Here is a 23,941-nt window from a genome sequence, read left to right as displayed (position 1 = left end):
ACTGAACGGGCCAGAAGAGATCCAAACGGACATGTCTTGGAAGTGGCTGGATAAATAAACCCTGCGTTCAGTGACTGAAGTCACAACCCTATGGAGGAAAACCAAAGCCACGACTGTGGATGACGCTGCTCAGGTGAAGTGAGGAGATCTGAGCACCTAGGATAATGGAGATCAACAGCACCAAAAACCTTCAGTCACAAGAGCAGCAGCCTGAAAATCGACTGAGGAAAAACACGGTGTGCAAAGTAAACACATGTATGCACACACGGTGTGGAAGCCAGTGAAGAATGCCCCTGAAACCAGGGGTTGGTATTATCTCAAGAAACCTATTGCTCAATTTTTCTTCTCAGTATTTAGCCCTGCGCTATCAACCAGGATGGAGGGGACCGTGAGCGCTGCTTTACCTGAGGGTCGTCATCTTCCATGTCACTGAAGTCTGTCTGCGTCTTCAGCAACAGCTGCATCACGTCAGAGGCATCCTGCATGAACTGGAAGGAAATGTTTGGGGAAGACACATATTATTCATGTATATCATCACAGAGATACTACTGCCACCTAATTTTGTTTCTCACATAATAATAAATCTCTCTCCCCAAATCTATTAACATTTCCCACGTGAGTTTTAACCCCTCAGATAAAAGTACTATATAGAGAAGTTTTCACATATACTTCAATAGATTTAGTGCTCTAGAATTTCTAGAAAAATGTTTTCCAGTTGAAGTCAAAATGAATTACAGTATAAAGATAGTTCTCGTGGCATCCAGTTTTGGTCCATGGCTTATGCATTTCCAGCAGTAAAAAGATAACTCAAATTCAGAAAAACAATTCTGGATTGCTCTCTAGCTTCCCTGGTGGCTCAGTGGTAAAGAATCCACCTGCAATGCAGGAGACCCTGGTTCAATCCCTGAGTTGGGAAGATCCCCTGGAAGAGGAAATGGCAACCCACTCCACTATCCTTTCTGTGAAAATCCTACTAGGGACAGAGGAGCCTGGTGGGCTATGGTCCGTGAGATTGCAAACTTGGACACGACTGAGTGACTGAGCTGCAAAAGCTGTATGGTTTTCACTTCTCTGTTTAGTTTTGGCTATCTCCACTGTATAAACAGGCAGTGCTGCACAAAGATAGTTTGCAAGCCAAAATACAGAGTATGGAACATAAAAATGTTTTACTGATTAGGTTCTCAGTGTCTCCCAGAAAACTATTTGTAAGATAAGAGTGCTAGTTGTGGAGGAGACCAGAGAGAAAGGTTCTATGTTGAAAGCTCTGAGAATCAGAATGGGAGGGGCTGACAACAGAAACTTTTTTGGGGTTAGCTTTGACAGCTGAGATGCTGGCTAGGATGAAAAACACATGGGCCAACGGTCCTTTTTAATTCTTTTCTGAAGATCTAAATGCATATTTCTCTTGGGACACTCGAAGCTTTGGGGATTAACAGGATTGCAACTGGAATGTTCCCAAGCACTTTTTGTTTTAGTTTTTTAAAAAAAATTTTTCAGTCACACCCTGAGGCATGTGGGTCTTAGTTTCCTGACCAGGGATGGAACCTGTGCCCCCTGCACTGGAAGACAGAGTCTCAATCACTGGACTTGGGTCCCCCGAGCATATGTTTAAATATGGGTAAAACTGAACATACGGGTCTGGAATTCCACAAGCCTCCAGAGATAAGACTGCACATGTAAGGGAAGGTTTCAAAAGCATGACTGAGTTAAGAAGAAATCTTATTAGCAATGAAAAAATGAAGCTGACAATTTATATATAAAATTAAAGTAATACAAGAATAAGATGATGGAAAACAACTAAATCTTCAGAAAACCTCTTATCAGAAAGAAAAAATCCTCTGGTACCCTTGATGCCCCCAAAGCCAGATGACACACAACAAACCCAACACATTGTTGACAAGTCACTTACCTTTTCCTTCCCAACAGCCAGACCAATGAGGCTGATGCACTCAATAGTTTTTCCTCTGAGAAGTCTGAGTTCCTTTTGAACTGCGTTCTCAACAATGTGCTTCAGTGACGGCATGAATAAGTCATAGTAGGGGACAAATTTTTCTTCTGCAGTATCTGCAACTGATGCAATAGACGTCACAACTTGTTCCAAAACTAACTTGGTGCCTTTCTGGATCAACTGGAAGGAAGACAACAGAACATCAGCCCCACAGAGGAGAAGATGGGGCAAGCACTCCTGGCCAGTTCCCGAGGGCTGCACTGAGACTGCACGCTGAGCCCACCCTACGGCAGCCAGAGTGGAGACTAGGTCTCGGCGCAAACTGAAGAGCCCCCGCTGAACTATCTGTGAGGTGTTCTCTCCTGTCAGCACAGCACTCCTCACTTGTGTCCACTTTATCTCAAAGCACGGCTAATTCTCGAGCATAAATGTGAACTCCCTTAAATTTTTGTATCCAGCAAGCTTAATTTTACTCATTGTTCTGCATTTATTTCCAGTACTTAATTTTATATCTTGTGCTGTCCGATTAGGTCGTGGAGAAAGTTCCCTTTATGGCCCATTCTTTTATTTTCTATTTCTCTCCAGAAAAATACCACTGAGGACACCCCTGAGAGGTACCCTCTTTCTCCACCCTGGTGCAACAGGTGAGATCAGCCTTCCCCCTGCACCAACAATCCAGTGTTCTCTGACCTGCCGAGGAAAATCCTTCCTGGGTACTTGCGGTCAGGCCATGTCAGCTCCTGGCAATGTTATTCTGTAATTCCTTGGGGGTTCATAGAAATAATTGAGCCGGCAACTGCTCCGGACCCTTCACCCCTCATCAACCACAGCCACTCTTGGCAGAGCTCTTTCTACTTGTACCTCGAGTCCCCACACTACTCTGCAAGGTGAGCTCACTCCTTCCTTTGGCATCTTGCATCTGCTCTGCGGTTAACGTCATGATCAGCCTGTGATCCCACAGGAACATCTTTCTTCCTTGGCTACTCTGCCTCCGCACAGCTCTTCTCACACACACGACCCTCTTCCCCTATCCCATCTCAGCAGCCCCTTCCTTCAGTCTGCACCTCACACACGGGTCCCCAGCGGGGAGCTGGGTTATATAGAGCCACCCTTCAGCCAAATCTACTCGAATGTCCTATCTGACCCATCTATTTCTGATTTAACTAACTAACCTAACTGATCTGCCCTCAACTCGACTACCTCCCTGTCTTCACATACTACACTCACCTTCCTGTATCATGCTCTTAGTTTGCTATCGTAGTTCACTGAGTGCCCATCCTCTGCTTCAAACCCCTTCTCTGCCTTCTGGAACCTTGTAATTTCCTGTCTTCCTCTCTGCTCTCCTTTAGACCAGGGCTAGGTGAAGTGCGGTTTACCAACTGTTACCAGTTCATCATGAGCCAAAGTACAGACGCTGAGTGTTTATAAAAATTTTTTATAGCAATCTGACAGTAACTTTATGTTTGCTGAATATTCAAATTAAAAGGCTTTTATTTTGTGCGTCCTTTTTATTTTATAGCAAAAATTTCATTTCATTCTACTTGATAACAAACCAGGTTTCTGTTTTTGCCTGTCTTACCTGCATCCTGTCTTTTTCTGCTGCTGCACTGATTATTATTCACTTGTTTTTAGGTTGCCTCTTACTTAAGCTGTAAACTATAAACCATCTTCTATTTGGATGGCCAGGCCTTATTTTAAGATTTCAACATGTTTAATAATACAAAAAGGATATTCTTTTTTCACGTCTTCTCTATGTCTGTCATTCTGGTTAAGAGAGTGGTCAGCACTTTTTGCTTCCTTCTCTTTCATCTTTTTAAAATCAAAGTGGCAGAAACTGCTAACGTTTCCTGAGAAGTCTCTTTCAGAATCACCATTCCCTCTGATTTCCACTATTACCAGCCAAACAGACAGCTTAAAAGACCGTGAAACGTACCTCTTGAAGTTTAAGGACCATGATGGAATGCAGATGCTTCACCAAACTGTCTAAGTATGGAATAAGCAGTGACTTGGGACAGTCCTCTGTGAAGTTGATGAGGGCAGCGGCAGCGTGGGCCTGGACACGCTGATTGCCCTGGTCTTCCATGGTCTGCAGCAGCGCTGCAATCACCTGTGAAATGAAATCACACAGGCTTTTCAAACACCACCCCTCTTCTTGGAGTTTTTCAGTGTCTGCAGACTCATTACTTACCTTCTCATGGAATTTCTTCTGGAAACCAGGTGCAAAGTCAGTAGCCATCTGTCCCACAGCATTACAGGCCGCATACCTCACCCTGGGATGCTGGAAGAGGAGCTCGTGTGTTAGTAAAGGCAACAGGGTCCCCTGCGAAACCATGGCAATATATTAAGGAATCAAATGTTTACTGGTACTTACAGGATCCTGAAGAAAAAGCAGAACAAAATTTACTATCTCGTTGAGAATCCCCTCCATCTGCTGGTGGCATCCTTCCCCAATGGCGGACAAGGCCATGAGCCCCGCGTGCCGGTACTTCCAGTCAGCTGTGGAACAGTTACATGGTGGGGAAGAGCAATTAGACACCACTGATGGGGCCTTCCAGTCGTCAGGAGTATGACAGTAACAAAGTATGGTTATACATGGCTATTAGGTAGGCAAACAGAAAAACTCTGTTTCTGGATTACTTTACTGTCACAGCGGTTACGTCACACAAGCATTTCACTCCCAAAGTTGAAAAGACAGTGTGGCGGCAAAGGGCTTGTCATTTATACCAACCGCCTAAACTAGGACACATCCCCACAGACTGACTATGGGCAGTGAAGATACGGATCTTCTGTGTCACACACTGCTGTTCACTGAACAGAGACATAATGATCTCCACAGTCATATTTCTCTAAAAAGAAAAAACGCCAAGGAGAAAAGATGCTGTTTTTGAAAAATTTTTATTTAATAATATGGTAAATGAGCATGGAACCTTATCTGTATTCTAACATTAATAATGGCTATCTGCTTTTTCGTTAAGGGAATATTAACTAAACCAATGTTTATTTTACTGGACTTCATATCCTATTCTATATAGTTTCCCTGACTCTCATTTCTAAATATTTGTTTTTACTATATTATCATTCACTTTAAGGCTGCTTTAAATTCCTTGTGGAACAAAAGAAGATACACCTAAATATAAAAACCTGAGCAATAGTTCTCAAAGTGGGGTTCAAGAACCCTGCGATTTCCTAAGACTCATTCATGGGGTTCACAAGGTCAAAATCATTCTCCTAATAACATTATTCTTTCACTTTCATTTTGAGAGTACAGAGAGCATTCTCAGGATTACAGCATATGTGGAATATCAAGAAAATCAACCCAAAAGCAGACATAAGAATTCAGTTTTACCTAAGATATTTACAAAAATGCCCAAAATAAAAAAAAGACATTCTCACTAATATTTTCCTGTTTGTCTTGGAAAAGAGAGTCGTTTTTCATGAAATATGTCATTTCTGTTAACATGTAACAGGTTTTACAAACACACTCTGGGTCATGGTTGTAGAAAACAAACCAATGGTTACCAGGGGGAGGGGGAAGGATAAATTGGGAGACGGGAGATTGACATATACACACTACTATACATAAAATAGTTATAAGGATCTACTCTATAGCACAGGGAACTCTACTCTACCCTACTCGATAATGACCTATATAGGAAAAGAATCTTAAAGTGGAGATACATATATATAGATAGATAGATAAATATGTTTAACTGATTCACTTTGCTGTACACTTGGAACTAACACAACATTGTAAATTAACTATATTCAATGAAAAAAAAAGCTCTCATCATATTATAAAGGGAAGCAAATGTTCATATAAAAAACCCAAAAATAACAGCACTCTGAGATCCTCACTGTAAAGGGGTCCTGAGATTATAAAGTTTGAGAAGGGCTGGTGTAAGAGCTAACTAAGTTATAAAAGAAAATCCTAAATGAGAGATCAGACTTAATTCTTTCCTTTGGGGAGCCCAAAGGAAAAGCCCAAAACTCATGTAAAGATGTATGTTGTAACTAACTTTACCGAAAAAACTGCTGAATTATTTGCTAAACATTCAAACTTTATTATTTATGATAACATTATTATATCAGTTCAGTTTAGTCACTCAGTTGTGCCCAACTCTTTGCGACCCCTTGAACCACAGCACTCCAGGCCTCCCTGTCCATCAGCAACTCCCGGAGTCCACCCAAACCCATGTCCATCGAGTCGGTGATGCCATCCAACCAGTTCATCCTCTGTCGTCCCCTTCTCCTGTCCTCAATCTTTCCCAGCATCAGGGTCTTTTCAAATGAGTCAGCCCTTCGCATCAGGTGGCCAAAGTATTGGAGTTTCAGCTTCAACGAACATCCAGGACTGATCTTTAAGATGAACTGGTTGAATCTCCTGGCTGTCCAAGGGACTCTCAAGAGTCTTCTCCAACACCATAGTTCAAAAGCATCAATTCTTCGGTGCTCAGCCTTCTTTATAGTCCAACTCTCACATTCATACATGACCACTGGAAAAACCATAACCTTGACTAGACGGACCTTTGTTGACAAAGTAATGTCTCTGCTTTTTAATATGCTGTCTAGGTTGGTCATAACTTTCCTTCCAAGAAGCAAGTATCTTTTAATTTCATGGCTGCAATCACCATCTGCAGTGATTTTGGAGCCAAAAAAATAAAGTCAGCCACTGTGTCCACTGTTTCCCCATCTGTTTCCCATGAAGTGATGGGACCAGATGCCATGATCTTAGTTTTCTGTATGTTGAGCTTTAAGCCAACTTTTTCACTCTCCTTTTTCACTTTCATCAAGAGGCTCTTTAGTTCTTCTTCACTTTCTGCCATAAGGGTGGTGTCATCTGCATATCTGAGGTTATTGATATTTCTCCCGGCAATCTTGATTCCAGTTTGTGCTTCTTCCAGCCCAGCATTTCTCATGATGTACTCTGCATGTAAGTTAAATAAGCAGGGTGACAATATACAGCCTTGACATACTCCTTTTCCTGTTTGGAACCAGTCTGTGGTTCCATGTCCAGTTCTAACTGTTGCTTCCTGACCTGCATACAGGTTTCTCAAGAGGCAAGTTAGGTGGTCTGGTATTCCCATCTCTTTCAGAATTTTCCAGTTAATTGTGATCCACACAGTCAAAGGCTTTGGCATAGTCAATTAAGCAGAAATAGATACACACTTTAAATGTATTCCAGTTATCATTATACTATTAAGCCAGAATTTCTCAACTGAGGAATAAGAATCTTAAGAAACGAATATTGGATACAGATTAATCTAGACTTTTACTGTGGTGGTCATTTTGCAATGTATACAAATACTGAATCATTATGCTATACATCTGAAGCCAATATATTGTTATGACAATAACTCAAACAAAAATAAATAGTAAAGAAAAAACTTTAATGCAACAAATATTGAAATAGAAAAATGTCTATATTTGGTTTGGACATTTAAAAGTTATGTCTCATATATTCTCAATGGGCAGAGTTCCTGGAAGTATATTCAGCAAATATGATGGGATGGTACTGGGATGTGAAAATGGTCTTCCTGCTTTGAATTTTAAGATTAAAAAAAAAAATTGCTGTTTATCAATGCTAGAAAAAAAACAAGGGCTTCCCTGGTGGCTCAGTGGCTCCGTCTGCCAAGGGGGAGACATGGGTTCGATCCCTGATCCGGGAAGATACCACACGTTGCAGAGCAACTAAGCCTGTGCCACAGCTATTTAGCTTGTGCCCTGGAGCCTGGGAGCCACAACTATTGACCCCAAGCATCCTCGAGTCCGTGCTCCACAACGAGAGAGCAGACCCACTCTCTGAAAGCAGAGAAAGGCCCACACAGCAGTGAAGACCCAGCACAGCCAAAAAGAAAATAAACAAAAAAAAAAAAAAAAAAAAAAATTACAGTGGGGTAGATGTTAAGTTGATGCTTTTGAACTGTGGTGTTGGAGAAGACTCTTGAGAGTCCCTTGGACTGCAAGGAGATCCAACCAGTCCATCCTAAAGGAACTCAGTCCTGGGTGTTCATTGGAAGGACTGATGTTGAAGCTGAAACTCCAATACTTTGGCCACCTGATGCGAAGAGCTGACTCATTGGAGAGGACCCTGATGCTGGGAAAGATTGAGGGCTGGAGGAGAAGGGGACAACAGAGGATGAGATGGTTGGATGGCATTACCAACTCAATGGACATGACTTTGGGTGAATTCCCAGAGTTGGTGATGGACAGGGAGGTCTGGCATACTGCAGTTCATGGGGTTGCAAAGAGTTGGAAAGGACTAAGAGACTGAACTGAACTGACTGAGATGTTAAGTTACTAGAGAAAAAGTATTGTTTGTCATTTTTAACACTCTTTTCACATGCAGTGAAGTGTTAGTTGCTCAGTCATGCCCGACTCTTGGTGACCCCATGGACTGCAACCCACCAGTCTCCTCTGTCCATGGGACTTTCCAGGCAAGAATACTGGAGTGGGTTGCCATTTCCTTCTCACACTATTAACACTAAATATTAGTATTAACACTAAATACACTTTTGGACCCTAATTCCACGGGAAGAGCCTTTTTTTTTCCATGAACAAGGAAATCAAAGGTCCAGACTTGCTCCAAGCCACACATTTAACAACAGCAAATCCGTACCAAAAGTTCACTGCCTTACTGTGAACACATGTGAGTTCACTGTAATACATGCAAAGCCTTCTGCAGCCAGCTAATATTGTAGCAGAAACTTACAATCAAATTCTTTAACTGCAAATGAGCAGGTCCACAATATATTTGAAGACTGGCACTAAGCAGTGTGCAACACTGACAACTGGGTGACTTTGTGCAAACTCTCACATCTCTGGCCTTTACGTTCCTCATCTTAAAAATGGAAAAGCTAGACTCTCTCTACTAGCTCTTACAGGTTGACCAGCCTGTGATGCTATCTCTGTTTGGGGAAAAATCCTTCAAAATTTAGGGGTAATAAAAGCGGAACCTATTGTTCAAGACCCAGATGTAAAATCACCATCATCCTAAAGAAACAATGGTTTTGGACAATGCCCTTTTAGAATACATAAGAGCTTTATAGCATAAGGAGGACCTACATAATAAAAAACATAAGGGCTGGTATGAAGCTGTTATTGAGACCCAGAATCAAAGGCTGGACCCTCAAGTCCGTCTCCTGCAATTTACGCTACAAACATACACGTTAATACAGGTAAGCCAGGACTTCTGCAAGAATGTATGCAGTGGCATTATTTGTTGCCAACAAAACTGTTCAGTTTAATGGGGAACTGTGCAGCGCTGTGTCGCTGTTAAGCGAATGGGAGGTTATTGTGCAGTGACAGGATGCGCTGTGGGGCAGAAGCTCCCGGAAGCATGGGGTCTGGGTGCTTTACTCACGTTAAACACAGCTGCCTATGTGCGTAATGAGGACAGAGACTCAAGTCTCAGAGAACTGTTAACAGTGAACACCTCTGAATCTCAGTTAAGGGCCTTTCAGTTTATACATTTCAGATTTGAACTTTTTAAAATATGTCGAGCACAATCACTTTGTAATATAAAACACAAAAATGACAATTTTTCTTATTGAAAAAAATTACATGGTTCAAGGCTAGTGACCAAGTATTTGTTAAATTATAAAAACAAAAACTGACATGGCTTCCCCTCTGATTTGTACAAGGCATTTTATTTTTTTTAAATAAAAGATATTAGATGAAGGAAAACTAAATCAAATACACTAATATTTCATAAACATTGCAAATACTGGTACGTTAAATTTGAACTTAGGTATTTCTGACTAGGGAGTAAAACAATTTTTCCTAGAATTAAAAACTTTTTCCTATATACTGAAGCTAATAATTCTGAGGAGGGAGAATAGAGCAATAGCTGCAGTATCGAGGAAAAAACATTCTTTACCATTAAGACTGAGTGCTTCTAAAGATGACTAAGTAGTATTTTATCAATATGAGAAGTAGGTTAAACAGAGAATATAAAAAGGCAAAGACTAACTTTCAGACACAGTCTAAGCCAAGCCCCACTATTCCAGCATTTCAAAGAGGTAATAGCTTACGGTTCTGAAGCATCTGCATAATGTGTTCTTTGATCATCGGCAGGACGAGCTTTCCACCGAGTCCACAAGCCATCCGGTCTAGAGCACTCTCACCAGCAACCGCATTGCTACACAGAGAACAATATAATTGACATACGGAAACACGTAAAAACAGGACACTGCACGGACATGTTTTTAAACCGAGACTGAAGAAGATAGCTCGAGTAGTATTTTCTAATATATGTACTGAAGTTTTGGGTTAAAACCCCTAGAATTTAAAAAGTGGCGGGGGGGGGGGGGGTGTGTGGATAAAATTTTTATCATGCCTCATCAATAGTTTAAAAGTCTTATGTCTGAATCTGATCTTTCACGACTTCCCTCTGTCCCCACTCACTGGTTAAAACTTCGCTTCTGACACTCTGAAGACTCAGAGGGATCAGCAGTGTTTAGGAGAGCCTCTGAATCAGACACTCTGAAGACTCAGAGGGATCAGCAGTGTTTAGGAGAGCCTCTGAATCACATTTCCTGGAAATATAGTCTTCAAACTTATCAGAACACAGAAAACAGAAAAGGGTGCTGAGCCTGTATGTGATTTTCTCTAAACTGGGAGCTTATTTATCTTTTAAAGGGGTGCAGTCTGCCCTATAAAATATTATGTGTAAGTGAAACTCAATTACAGTTTTTTCACTGAAAATTGAAGGAATTTGGGCATTAATGCCTTTGCACATTTATTGTTTTAGAACCTCAAGATTAGCAGTTGCCACGTACATGACCTCTAACTGCTTTGTGAAGGTAAGACCAGAAAGACAACACTATGACCTTGAAAACAGGCTCTTAAGACTTAGCCTGACCTTGAAAATGTATTTATGTCCTACTTACTCAGAGATAAAATCTTATTCATCTAGTTCAGAAAAAAATAGCTTCTTAACACCACATACACCTTAGTGCCTTTTACAGGGCAAATTAAAAGCCAGGGTAGCAACACATCACAGTAACTGAACCAGGACAAGGAAACTCAATCAGAGCCCCGCCTCCTCTTCAGCCCTATTTAGGTGTTTCCAGTCAAGGATTATTTTCATATACTTCTATAGGGTATTCAGGCCAAAAGTCAGTCATTTTTAATGACAGATCAAGCTTCAAAAATACACCATATATTTTCGAAGTCGAATGTCTTTAATTATATCTCTAAAAGTAGCTTACACTGACTACCAATCTCTCAGGGAAATAGTTTCAGTTGTTTTTAAGAAAAGGAGGTTAGGCAGTCTGATGTCCTGGGAAGAGTAAGAGAACTGGTTTTAAGTCCAGTCTACTAACTGGCCATAAACCCTGGACAAGTCACTCAATCTTTCTCTCCATTTCTGCACTTAAAATAGGATACTAAACCCTCAGGCCCACTGAAAGGTCAATTAAAACGGTAGCTCTGAGGCGCTATGTTTCATACATGTTTAAGGGGCCATTTTCACCATTTCACAGTGAATACACATTTTGGGGACTTTTCCATAGGAATCTGTATTCATGGGCGCCTACTGAGTCAAAACAAGTGAATCAGTAAGTTCAGTGTCACTGTCATCCAGTGTGTAAATCTCACCATCATTCCCCTTTTCTATTCTACATTTAACTTGCATTATATGAGGAAAACACAAGGAATTTGCTGAAACAACTATTATAAGTTAAGGTCTACACATACACAAAGGTATTTACCACAATAGAGCTCCTTCATATATATTTCTGAAGATACTCCTAAAAAATTTTTGACGTGACGAACAGTTTAGAGTAAGACAGGGTAGAAAAGACAGCTACCTTCACTAGAAATAAATATCTACAAAATTTGATATAGGAAAACACACAATGGAGAAAGCCAAAATGTCCCACGTTTCAAATTTAAAAGCTTAACCTCAGGTTTGTAGACCACCACGTGGGGCAGAGACAGACCGTGTAACCCTAAGCTCTCACCGCCAGCTGGCCTCGCTCTGTCCCACCAGGGAAGCTCCGTACAGTGTTCGGGGCGTGTGATTACCTATCAAAGTCATCGTCTTCCAGTTCATCCGCATTTGCCCAGTCCTCATCCTCTTCAAGGTCAACCATCATGGCTAACATCTGTGGAACTAAAGAAAAGAACTACTTCATACCCAAAGACCATGACGCTATGATCTTATCAATGTCACCCTCAAGAATTGTAAGAGGTAAAACACAAAGGACATACTGAAACAAAAAACTTATTTGCCTGTGCTTCCCACATGTGGCTTGTTCTATTTTCACCTTTCTCATCTCCCTGGCTTTACGTTTTGTTCTTTTTTAAGAAGTAAACATTAAGGCGAAAAATCAAAATTTCCAAGTCCTGTTACGTTTTCTTCCTCCCTCATCAGAAGTAAGACCGTAATAAAATCAGTGTTCCTCATTATCAAACTTTTTTTCTTTTTTACACTTGAACTACAGTTTTCTCTGTGTATAACATATAGCAGTATTCAAAGCTTTTATTTTCTATATAATAAATGGTACATATACCCTTCGGCAACTTGCTTTTTCCTCAAGACACATGGATTTCACTTGAATTACTTCACAGCATTCCATTACATAAACACATCAACCTTGCGGTGGACATGACAAAATGTGCTTTGATGAGATACACATATTTCCTTAACAAGAGCAAGGTCAGGGCATTGGGAAAAGGAAGAGAACATATATTAAACCCGGTCTGTACAGCCAGGCTATACAACCCTGGAAAATCAATCTTTCCTGTTTCTGTGCTTGGAACTGTTACAAGTATCTTTATTACTAGAACCCACTCACATGCTCTCCATAGTGGCACCATAAGCTTAATTCCTATGGGAAGCTCAAAAGGAGGCTGATCTTATGTCACAGTTGTGAAGTCTCCTGTAAGTCCTCTCTGCCCCACACCCTTGATCAACCAACACCTGACAATGTCAAACTCTGAAAACTGGTGTTCCACAATCACACTTGTGTTTATTGAGACTGAGCAGTGTTCAACAGCTATAACTTTTGTGAATTTCCTGTTTCCAACCACTGTTTTCCGCACAGCAAAACTCTGTTGATGTGTGCACTCAACTACTTTCTTCCAGTCTGGCTTATCTTTTGATCTCACTTATGGTGTATTTGGTTGGTCAAACAACTGTTTTAGTACAAATTTAGCAATGTTTTGCACTTATGGTTTTGACTCTGTCTTTAAAAAAAAATATCACTTTCTACTATTAAGCTTTACATGTACAATGTATCTGTATTATTTCATGTCTAATCAACTGAAAATTGAGGTTCGAATATGTTTTTCCCATAGAAACAACCAGTCGTGCAAACTATCTTTGATGAATTATCAAAGTTCAATTTGTTTCCACGTGATTGGATCTGCTGCTGGGCCACCCTGTCCCATCTGATTCATCTGTCTATAGCTGTACCATCAACAAACTAAATCTTCATAGCTGAGAGGCAAGACCTGCACTTCAGTCATCAAAATTGTCTTGGCTACTCCAGGCCCTACATTAGACTCTATCTTATCATGACCAATTCTATTATAATTTTGGGCTGAAATTATACCAAATTTTTAGGTTAATTTGAAGGGTATTGACATTGGGTTCTCTTATTAGTCTTTCAATGTGTTACCCAATTTTCCCCAGAGGTCTTATACATCTTTCGGTTTACTTCCAAGTATGACAAACTACGCTTGCTACGCGGAGGTTTCAGGCTGCTGGAGCATGGCCATCATGCGGGGCCTATGCAGTTAAGAATGTATGGGTGCATTTTCACAGATTCACCTGAGTTTGAAAGGACGTTCGGTCTTCCAATAAATCTGTGGCCTTGCACAACTCTCAGCAAACCTATCCGACAATTTTTCCACCTTAAAACAAATTATTTAGACTTTTGACTTACTTGTCTGTGCAACAATATTGGTATGTTTTCTTAACATAGCAGCCGCAGTCTCAGAGAGGGTCACGATTACTTCCAGGGCAAGCTGGCGCTGCATGTTATTGAGGCCAGTGTCTCCACACAACTACAAAGAAGATATATTTGTACACATTTAGTTGATTCATTGAAAACAAGAAACAGAACATTCACTGCAGTATTTAATTTACCTTTAGACTCAGCTGTAAAGTGGCTTCCAAATGAGGACGTAAATACTTTGGAACCGTGTCTGCAATCTCAACAAGGGATTTTAGGACTGAATCATCATTCTGGTAGCAGGAGTCATTTACAGCCTAGAAAAGATGAAATAGATTAAAAAAAAAAAAAAAAAAAGTCTGTGTTCAACAGTCACTTTATGATGCCTCATTAGCCAGAATATCAAGAGGAATGGACAACAGAGAAACACTAGCGTGCTGTTTTTCACTAAGTAACTTTGCAATCAATCTTATGCAGATGTTCTACCTACAACTACGTACATATTTTACTCTAGTCTAATGTTAACTAGAAACGTATAATATAAAGATTTAAACCTAAGTCAACATTAAAACCAGTCAATCTCCAATAACCACAACGACAAAACTTAAGACCGGCAAGGAAGTGTTTTCATAACCAGGAGGAATCTCCTTTTCTCTGTCCTTCCAAAATTCATACAGATAGTAAATACTAGATCCCATGATATATTTAAAGTGTCCAATTATACTGTATTTCTCTTTAATGACAAGTTCAGTCACTGGAATTTTAATATAGCATTCTGTATCTACCTTTGCCTATATCACAGCCATAACTCCTAGAAGTTCTGGCTAACATTTTAACTTACTCTAAATTGAGACAAGAAAAATACAAAATTAAATAGTACGTCAAGATGTGTCAGTAATATAAAACATTTGTTTCATCAGCTAATGTTTTGTCATTGACTAAACTATCTTTTCAGCTTAGTATCATGGGAAAAACAGTTTCTACTAAGTCCTGGCAGCAATTCCATCACATATGAACTTTTTAGTTTCAGATTCCCTGCTGCTGCTACTGCTAAGTCACTTCAGTCGTGTCCGACTCTGTGCGACCCCATAGACGGCAGCCCACCAGGCTCTGCTGTCCCTGGGATTCTCCAGGCAAGAACACTGGAGTGGGTTGCCATTTCCTTCTCCAATGCATGAAAGTGAAAAGTGAAAGTGGAGTCGCTCAGTCGTGTCCGACTCTTAGCGACCCCATGGACTGCAGCCTACCAGGCTCCACCATCCCTGGGATTCTCCAGGCAAGAATACTGGAGTGGGTTGCCATTTCAGTTTCCCTAAACCCTCTCTAATCTGGCCCTCAATAGGGCACTATCTCTCTCAGGAGGTGTTTCTTTGGTTGTCACAAGATTGAGGACATGGAAAGGCTGGGGTACTAGATGTCCCACACCTGTGACACTAACGCTTATGAGGAATTCATTTGACCTTATCATGCATCTTTACATGATTATGTCAAACATATATATAAAAAACTCAATTTATAATGGTCTCAACCTAGACCCTAACTCACAAATTCCTTTTTGCCTGGTTTTAATGTACTATGATATATTTCTTCCCTAAAATGCAGATACTGTACAAATAAAGAAGGAACCCGTATTTTGTTTCATCTGGAACCGTACCTTTTCTGGAAATCACCAGTTCAAAACACCAACAGTAACAGAAATCATGGTGTTCAAATTGCCAATGATATCTCTCTATCAGTCCACATTTTTAGCTATTGCATTCGTATAGACCATGTAGAAATCACCTCGTCTCCTATGTCTGTGTTGGGTCAGGCCCTAGCATTTATATGTGGAAAAGCATATCATTTTACTAGACATTACTTTCTCTTTTTCCTTTGTATCCACTTACAACCATACATTGATATTTTAAAAACTTATGTGCGTACATGAGCTGTACGCACACAAATTCATTTCATTTTAAGAGAGAATATGGAAAATTATAAAATACTTGTTATAAAAGGAGGTTTGAAGTCTGACAAGGTTGAGACCAATTACTCTAACTTCCCCAAGTTTATTTTACTTTCTCATTGGGGCAGATGTCCTTAAAATAATAATTTATCCTTGGCTTCCAGTAATGTTTAACTGTAAAATTACTTTGTGATATAAACTGTCACAAGCCCTGTATTTAACAGTAAAGACCATGGTCCAATCTGGGTTTCAACTATGCACAACTCCACCACGCACCACTCAACACTGTGACCTTGGGCAAGTTTCTTATCCCCTCCTTAGCTTTTCCTTCTGTAAAATGAGCATTTCATAGGTTATTTGGTTGTTCTAACAGAAATAACTACTGTGATTATATACTCAATAATAAGCATATGTTGCTTATTATCATTTGCCTTAAAGAAAAATTTGAAATGAAGAGACCCAAGGTATATCAAAGGCAAAAAATATTAAGAAACGTGCATGTTTTGTTCACTGCTGTATCCTTAATTGGCACACAGTAGGCAATAAATATTTAATGAATAAATGAATGCAATACAGAACTCTGATGAGAATTTAAGCAACAGAAAACTAGTTAAGGATATAATTATCACCTATTTTCTTACCTGTAAGAAACCGGGTAACAAGTCTGCAAAATGCTTGAACAGAGCAACATTATGCTCGTTGGCAAGTATAAACGCAGCGGTAGCTCTAGCAGATAATGTTCGGATCTGAAATGAAGACAGGACAAATGCCAAACATGAGACATTTTTGACAGATGTGCAAATTCAAGTTTCCTTCCACAAGATGAAATTTTCTTTATCAGTAAAACTAGTATTTATATTTTCAAGTATAAGAGCCAAGACAATCTCCAAACACATAGATTCTTTCACAAGTTAGATGCTGTATTAAATTATGTGTTAATATTAATGGAATGGAAATTACTCACCGATGGATGTTCCTGATCTTGCATGCACTGAACTAACATCCGTTTGATGACATCTAAATAGTGTTGCTGCTGATTCCCAAAAATTCCTGGGAAGTTCCTGAAAATACGATAGAAAATATCCTTTGAAAACTATGTTATATCTTAGTAAGGTGTCAGCTAGAACATCTAATTCTATGTTTATTTACATGACTCAATAGTTTACATTAATCCCTAAGGCTGAACATCACCTACCCGACCTCCAAGCAATTCTACTCTGGGCTTGGGTGAACAGAAACAATGCAGCAGAGGAGATCAGACTGGGAGAAGAGAAGACGCAGGAGCACACCTGCCCAGGTCTCTGCTTTACCCTTACTGCTCTGTCTCAGCAGGAAGCTGATCTGGTGTGCAGGACGGGACAAGAGCAAGCACTGGGGTTCAGGGGTAACTATACTAACCACGCTCACAAGCTGCTTCCAGCCTTGGTATCCAGGCAGTCCACATTCTGCTCTGTTTTAAATTTGGTAAATAATTAAACTGAATACCTTTACTTAATTCTCCAGTTTGGACCTTTGATAGAAACAAGATACATTTGACAACTAAAGTAGAAAATGGTGTATTATCTACCCTTCTTTAGAGGTTCAAGGTAGATCTCATTAAAAAAAAAAAAGATCTTGGTAAGTTACAAATTCAATTATATATTATTATTTTAAATGCAGTAGAACTGTACACTAGGCCAAACTTTTTAAATGCAGACAATCATTTAATTCTAAACTTAGATCATTTGCTTATAAATGACGTAATTAAAATACATTTTTATAAGACTTGGTCACAGACCAAGACAGTGGGGGTTCACAATTTTCTTTCTTTTCTTTCAGATGCTAATATTAGAATGGCTTTCTAAAAGTTACAGTTGGTACTGTTAATCTCTTGAAGAACAAACTGTCCCAGAAATTTTTTCAGAATCATAAAGGACAAAGGAAAGGAATAAAAATTGCAGACTCCTCGTATAACAAAAAGATTCATAATATCAAATGAAAAGCTTTGTTCTTTCCAATTTTGCTTCCAACAAAAGTACAAAGGTTATCTAGAGGCATTCGTTAAGGCTAAAACGTTAAACTAGAGTAAAACAATCAATTAAAATGCACTTCGGGCACTTATAACATTAAATTTTCCAAGCTTATCAGCCCAATGTATATACCAGAAAATATGAAGGGCAGCTTCCCGCAGTCCCATGTTTTGAGAGCTGACGGAGTCAAAAAGGAACTTCAAACCTTCAGGCCATTGGTTGTTGCCATCCTCATCTAAAAGTAAAGAAATCCAGGCATAAGGTGTGTAAATTAAACTTCAAAATATTGATGGTGAATTCATTTCATAAGCCCCATTCAAAATATGTGGCTATAGAAAGTGTCACTTGCTCTGTTTTTACAAAAATTTTAATGAAATCAAGTCCTTCAATCATAAAATGGCATTATAATCCAGTAAAAAACAACTGTGTAAATCTGGGTTACAGAAGCACAGGTATTAGTGGTGGTTATTTCTCAGGAGGGGGATTTGGAGAAAAGAAAGCACACTTTGACTATGTGACTAGTTGAATCCTTCACACATATTATTGCTATTAAAGAGGCTAAAAAGTAGGCAAAGTTAGTATCTGATAACAAGTCTTGAAACCAAAATACTTATTGCTTACAAACTGCAGAATGGGAATCCCAGAGCACTGCTCACGCTTTGCAGTTTTAAGTGCTACAGGATGTTATCAATGTGTTGACATTTTAAACAGATTTCAAAACACAGATTTTTGTGATACCTTGCGATAAAAATGAACCACAAAAATCTACTGAACCAGTTAAGACTTGTTGGTTTTACTGTCACAAAGAACTTAGGAGTTACAGAGAATATAGACATGTTATGCATTTTTTCTTTTTTAAAAATCGCCCCCATATTTGCTGAACTTCTCTGAAAGGAGAAGTGGGATGACAAAAAAAATTTATGGAGAGAGCACTTTTTCCATTATTAAGTGATTTTGAGTTAGGAGTGATGTAACCTATAAAAATTTCATCTGCAAAAAACTTGAAAATAGAACTTCCCAAGTTACTTAAAAATTCAAGTTTCTGTGGGTTTAGAACTTACTTAAAAACTTAACACATTTCCTATTAATTTTCAAGAACTGGTCGTCTCGGTAAGTGGACATACGCATCACTAGTGGTGGTGGTCTGGCTGCTCGGGCGTCTCTGGCCCCTTTGTGACCCGATGTACTGCAGCCCGCCAGGCTGCTACGCCCACCGAATTTCCCAAGTACGAATACTGGACTGGCTTACCATTTCCTTCTCTAGGGGATCTTTCTGATCTGACTCAGGGATCAAATCTGCATCTCCTGCATTGCAGGCAGATTCTTTACCACTGAGCCACCAGGAAAGGAGATTTAAAAAGTCATGTCATAATTCACTAAGCACAACTAAAAATATTCTCCAAGTTAGCCTTATCTTAGTGAATTATTCTTTTCAACCTTTAAAAAATACCACCTAAGTGAACAGACTTTATGATGATTCTGTCAAAAAAAAAAGTAACAGCATATCCAATTATACTACTACTGTTTTAAGTGTGACCAAAAAAAGATCTGGCTGCTGATAAAATGCATTTTCAAATGTTTTAACTTAATTTCTAAAAATATTTTGTGGTACTGAATAACAAACTATAGTAGTATAGTAAGCACATGTGCTTCTTTATAAACACAAATATAACAGCACAAAATCTCCTGGAGTCCATGATTTCTACTTCTATTGCCAGGTTTGTAAGTTAGACTATACTTTCAAAACTACAGATTATGGGGAAGATAAAACTGACAATTGTACAGTAAACTAGAAAATTATTTCTCTACAGAGAAATGGTTCTGAAGATTAAGAGGTAAGAATTATATCTGCATTTCACAACATCTGTAATGTTTGGTTTTAAATGCAAAATCCACAATCACTCTCGTTTTGAACAGAATAAATGATACTCAAGTACTTGTGATTCGTCCTCTAAGATTCCACTGAAACAAACAAACAAAAATATGTACTCACTTTCTTTTGTAACATAATGATAACTGTATTTGCATACACACCTATTAAATTCCTGGCCAGTTCAGCAGCAATATCACAAATTTTTTTCCTCATGCTAGACTGTGTTTCCATTTGAATAATCATCAGTAGCTCACTCTTGATGGCAGTCTGAACATCAGTGGGAAGAGTTGGATAGACTTCATCAAATGCAGAGGACAAAAGACGTCTTAGGAGAACGGCAGCCATTTGTCTAGCCTATAAATAGATAACATTGTTAATGACCTGGTGTCTTACTGGAGAAAAAATTTCCAACAAACTACATTCACTCTGCCATTGATATATTTCACCATTCTATTTTTACAGTTCATTTCAAAAGCATTTTGTTTAAAAAAAGGTAAAATACATAAAAAATATAAAAATCTTTCTAATCACATTAGTCTTTTGTACAGAAAATGCCATACAAAAGCTATTTGTTTATAGCTGAGGAAAAGTCCTGAGCATATTATACCTTGAATCTTGGTAATGATAAACCTGTCTTTAATTTGTATTTTTAATATTCTCTTTGGAGAAAAGCAAATCTTATATAAGTCAAAAACCCTATAATAAGTCTTTTCTTATGTCTCTATCTGGCTCTCATTCCAGTATATAAAGTACCTTTCCTATTTAATCTTATGCTCCCAGCCTGGCCTATCTTACTATATTATTACCCTTTCATTAGCCTCTTACATAAAATGCTATCAAATCCATCTGTCTTTATATTTCATTCATGCAAATATTACAAGTTCCCCACACCTAAAAAGTACTAACTAATCTCAGCAAGTGTATTACTAACCCATTTTCAAATCTGTAAAATGTATTTAAATTTGGCATTTCCTACATAATAGTCCTTCAGATTATTAAAAGAAAGCTGAAACAAACGCCATTTTAAAATTTTATCATAAGTCAATAAACCACTGAAAATATTAAACTGAATTTTTCATGTTCTTTTTTTCTGGACTGCAAGTACTCATGGATCACTGTATTTTGATATTGTGAAAACAAAAAGCCATAAAAATAAAAATTTCCACTTTTTCCATTATCTGAATCTTACTTGGAATCATTTCTGGCAGAGAGAAAATTTAATTTATGCTCTACAAAGGATTCAGAGAGGTTGCTACGCAGTGCTTAGTTGCTCAGTCATGTCCAACTCTTTGCAACCCCATGGACTGTAGCCCCCCAGGCTCCCCTGTCCATGGGGATTGTCCAGGCAAGAATATTGGAGTGGGTAGCCATTCCCTTCGCCAGGGGATCTTCCCAACCCAGGATGTGAACCCGCGTCTCCTGCACTGCAGGCAGATTCTTTACCGTCCGAGCTACCAGGGAAGCCCCTCAAGAGAGGTTAAACAATGGTTAAAATTAGTGCAATTCTTCTCACACATACACTGACTTTTGGAGGTTCTGAGGCTAGTTCATAAATAAAAGTAAGATCTAAAGAGGGTTCAAAATAGGTTTTTAAAGATAAAATTCAATAATTTTCACATTATTCTCGGCTTGAAAACTTTTCACAGCTAACCTGCATCGATCTTCAAGAATTAAAACAGCCAACTATTTTAGGGATTTAAGTTACTTCTATGTTTGTTCCTCACATTTGACATTTATTTTGAATTAAAAATAGTATGTTACAAAGGTGAAGAAGTGTCTTTTATCACCTGTTTTAAAAAACTGAGGCACATTTATAGTGTTTCCTAAGTGGTACTGGAAAGCACTAAATTGCCAGCTTAAACTGACCTACTAGAAGGCAGGTTTAACACTATAAGATGAGTGTGACTTCATTTCCATCATGTGTTAATAGAAGCATTTTACATCTAATGTACTGCTAGCAATAAAGTATCACTTTACAAAATTCTAATGCAATGTTTTGTACTTGGAGTAAGTTTTCTAGACTTGGGTATTTTGATGCCTTTTCCATGAGGGAGGCTATTCAATGAACATTCATTATACACAAGGATATTACTTTTGAGAAGACAAAGTTGGCTGTTAAATGAATAGAAGAGCAGTAACAAACTATACATTTGAATTCAGTACAGAAGCTAGGTAATTGGCTAAAAATCATGATTTTTAAAGGATTCTAACAAAGTGTGTCCTTGTTCTTACGCATATGTAGCACAAATTCTTCACCATCCAGAGATAGCTTAAGCATAAAGTATTTTTTCATTTGGCAACACATTAGAACACTGAACTCAATTTCCTCCTTTAGAATGAACTGTTCCTAGGAAGAAAAATTTTTATAACTATTAAAAAAATCACTTAAATTTAATAATTTGTATGTAATTATTTTAAGAACCATTAATTCGAAAACATTCGAGATACACCATCTTACATGGAAAAAAAGAAATTCTCACTCTTAAAACAGAGTATTTTAAAAAATTATCATTCCAAGTAGCTTTTCACAACGAATTAAGTTCAGAGTTCTGGTAACGTCTACACAGTAAACAACAGTTCGCATTACTCACTCTGACCACCATCTGATACCCAACTTGTTTGTAAAAAAAAAAAAAGGCACATTTCTCAGGTATTAAAGAAGTACCTCCTCAGCAGCTGCTGTATTTCTGATGGCTTGTAAAAGAAATGTAATCTTCGACTGGCCTGGGATATTCTCATAGGTTTCCTACATGAAAAACATTAAAGATTAGAATATCATGTTAGAAAACTTCACGAGTATACCAGTGACAGGAAATGACAAGAGGAGCAGGGAAGATTCATGCATGATGAGTCCACCAATCTGGGTCTGGTGGAAGTTTTCTCCTGTGACAGAACATACTTTGGACAGGCCAGGAAAGGGAAAATATCAAATAAGTGACTTAATTAAGATCCTTTCTACCCTTCTTAAATAGATTTTTCTGATGTACAGGATCTTAGGCTCCTCTAACTAATAAAACTCAAGGCGTGGGAGCGGGGTTCAGACAGGGGACACATGTACAGCCACGGCTGATTCATGTCAATGTATGGCAAAAACCACTACAATACTGTAAAGTAACTAGCCTCCAATTAAAATAAATAAATTAAAAGGAAAAAACAAAACAAAACAAAAATTCAAGGCCTAAGAGAACCAAAACCTTGATCAATGTGACTTGGGCTATCATGCTGCCAGTTAAGTGCTCACTCAATATCCTTCTCCATCATGGAAAACTGCTTATTTTGTCAACATTGTTTTGATTAGATGATGTAGAACTGGTTCAAATTACCACTTATAACCACCAGAGAAACAAGCTCAGATGAAGCAAGTCAGAGAAAGGGCAAGTATTCAAATTCTCTATGCTACATTTTCTTTCAAGCAAGGATTATACTGAAATCATTTTATATACATAAATAGAAGGTCAGGAGAAAATTGGCCAGAAAACTTAGTATCATTTCTTTGATATCACTTTAATAGATCTAGAAATCTAGGTTTTGTAACTCAGGACACTTCTTCCCTTTTCCATTAATCACATAAATAATGACAGCGAACTGAACAAAACAAAACCTGACACCAATTAAAAGGCAGATTGTTAGAGTGGATCAAAATAAAAGACCTAAGTATATGATGCCTACAAAAGTAAATTAAGAGAGGTATAGATTCACGTGGACTTCCCAGGTGGCTCAGTGGTGAAGAATCCACCTGCTAATGTGGGAGATGTGGGTTCAATCCCTGGGTTGGAAAGATCCCCTAGAGAAGGAAATGGCAACCCACTCCAGTATTCTTGCCTGGGAAATCCCCATGGACAGAGAAGCCTGGCGGGCTGCAATTCACCGGGTTGCATAGAGTTGGACATGACTTAGAGACTGAACAACAAATAGATTCATGTGCATGCAAATAATGTAGGAAAGAAATCATTCTTTTAAGTACACTTGGAATTGTTTTCCCCAAGAAGTCTCTGAGTAAACATTCTATTCTCATCTATCCACTTTAAGGGTATAACATGTAGATAACACATTAATATCTCAGCAGGCTAAATTCAAAGAGCTGGCCTGCACTCTAAACAGCTGTGCCCTATAATTTACCTAGTTTCTTTCTAGTCAGAAGTGACGAAGACAGGGAAAGGAAAACTGGACTTCTCTGAATCCACATCTCCCATTTGTCTAGTGCTCTGTGGTACCCTGGGATATTGACAGATATGGAAATAAAGGCTCAGAAGTTAAACAACTGGC

At 38.7% G+C, this 23,941-nt stretch overlaps 1 protein-coding gene across 1 annotated transcript in view; it reads right to left on the bottom strand.

The window, feature by feature from the left end:
* IPO5 (importin 5) overlaps positions 1-23,941 on the bottom strand; it is a 40,506-nt gene that overhangs the window by 11,746 nt on the left and 4,819 nt on the right. The window contains exons 2-15 of the mRNA XM_055542876.1: positions 22,341-22,421; positions 19,837-20,029; positions 17,935-18,037; positions 16,758-16,854; positions 16,435-16,539; positions 14,043-14,165; positions 13,840-13,960; positions 11,975-12,062; positions 9,979-10,085; positions 4,320-4,444; positions 4,137-4,226; positions 3,882-4,055; positions 1,910-2,128; positions 405-488 (exon numbers count right to left, since the gene is read on the bottom strand). Of these exons, the coding sequence (XP_055398851.1) occupies positions 405-488; positions 1,910-2,128; positions 3,882-4,055; positions 4,137-4,226; positions 4,320-4,444; positions 9,979-10,085; positions 11,975-12,062; positions 13,840-13,960; positions 14,043-14,165; positions 16,435-16,539; positions 16,758-16,854; positions 17,935-18,037; positions 19,837-20,029; positions 22,341-22,421 (1,710 nt within the window). The remainder of the gene's footprint in view (positions 1-404; positions 489-1,909; positions 2,129-3,881; positions 4,056-4,136; positions 4,227-4,319; positions 4,445-9,978; positions 10,086-11,974; positions 12,063-13,839; positions 13,961-14,042; positions 14,166-16,434; positions 16,540-16,757; positions 16,855-17,934; positions 18,038-19,836; positions 20,030-22,340; positions 22,422-23,941) is intronic.

This window comes from Bubalus kerabau, chromosome 12, assembly GCF_029407905.1.
Source record: "Bubalus kerabau isolate K-KA32 ecotype Philippines breed swamp buffalo chromosome 12, PCC_UOA_SB_1v2, whole genome shotgun sequence".
In the NCBI taxonomy this organism is placed as follows: Eukaryota; Metazoa; Chordata; class Mammalia; order Artiodactyla; family Bovidae; genus Bubalus; species Bubalus kerabau.
This window is presented reverse-complemented; position numbering and strand designations above follow the sequence as displayed.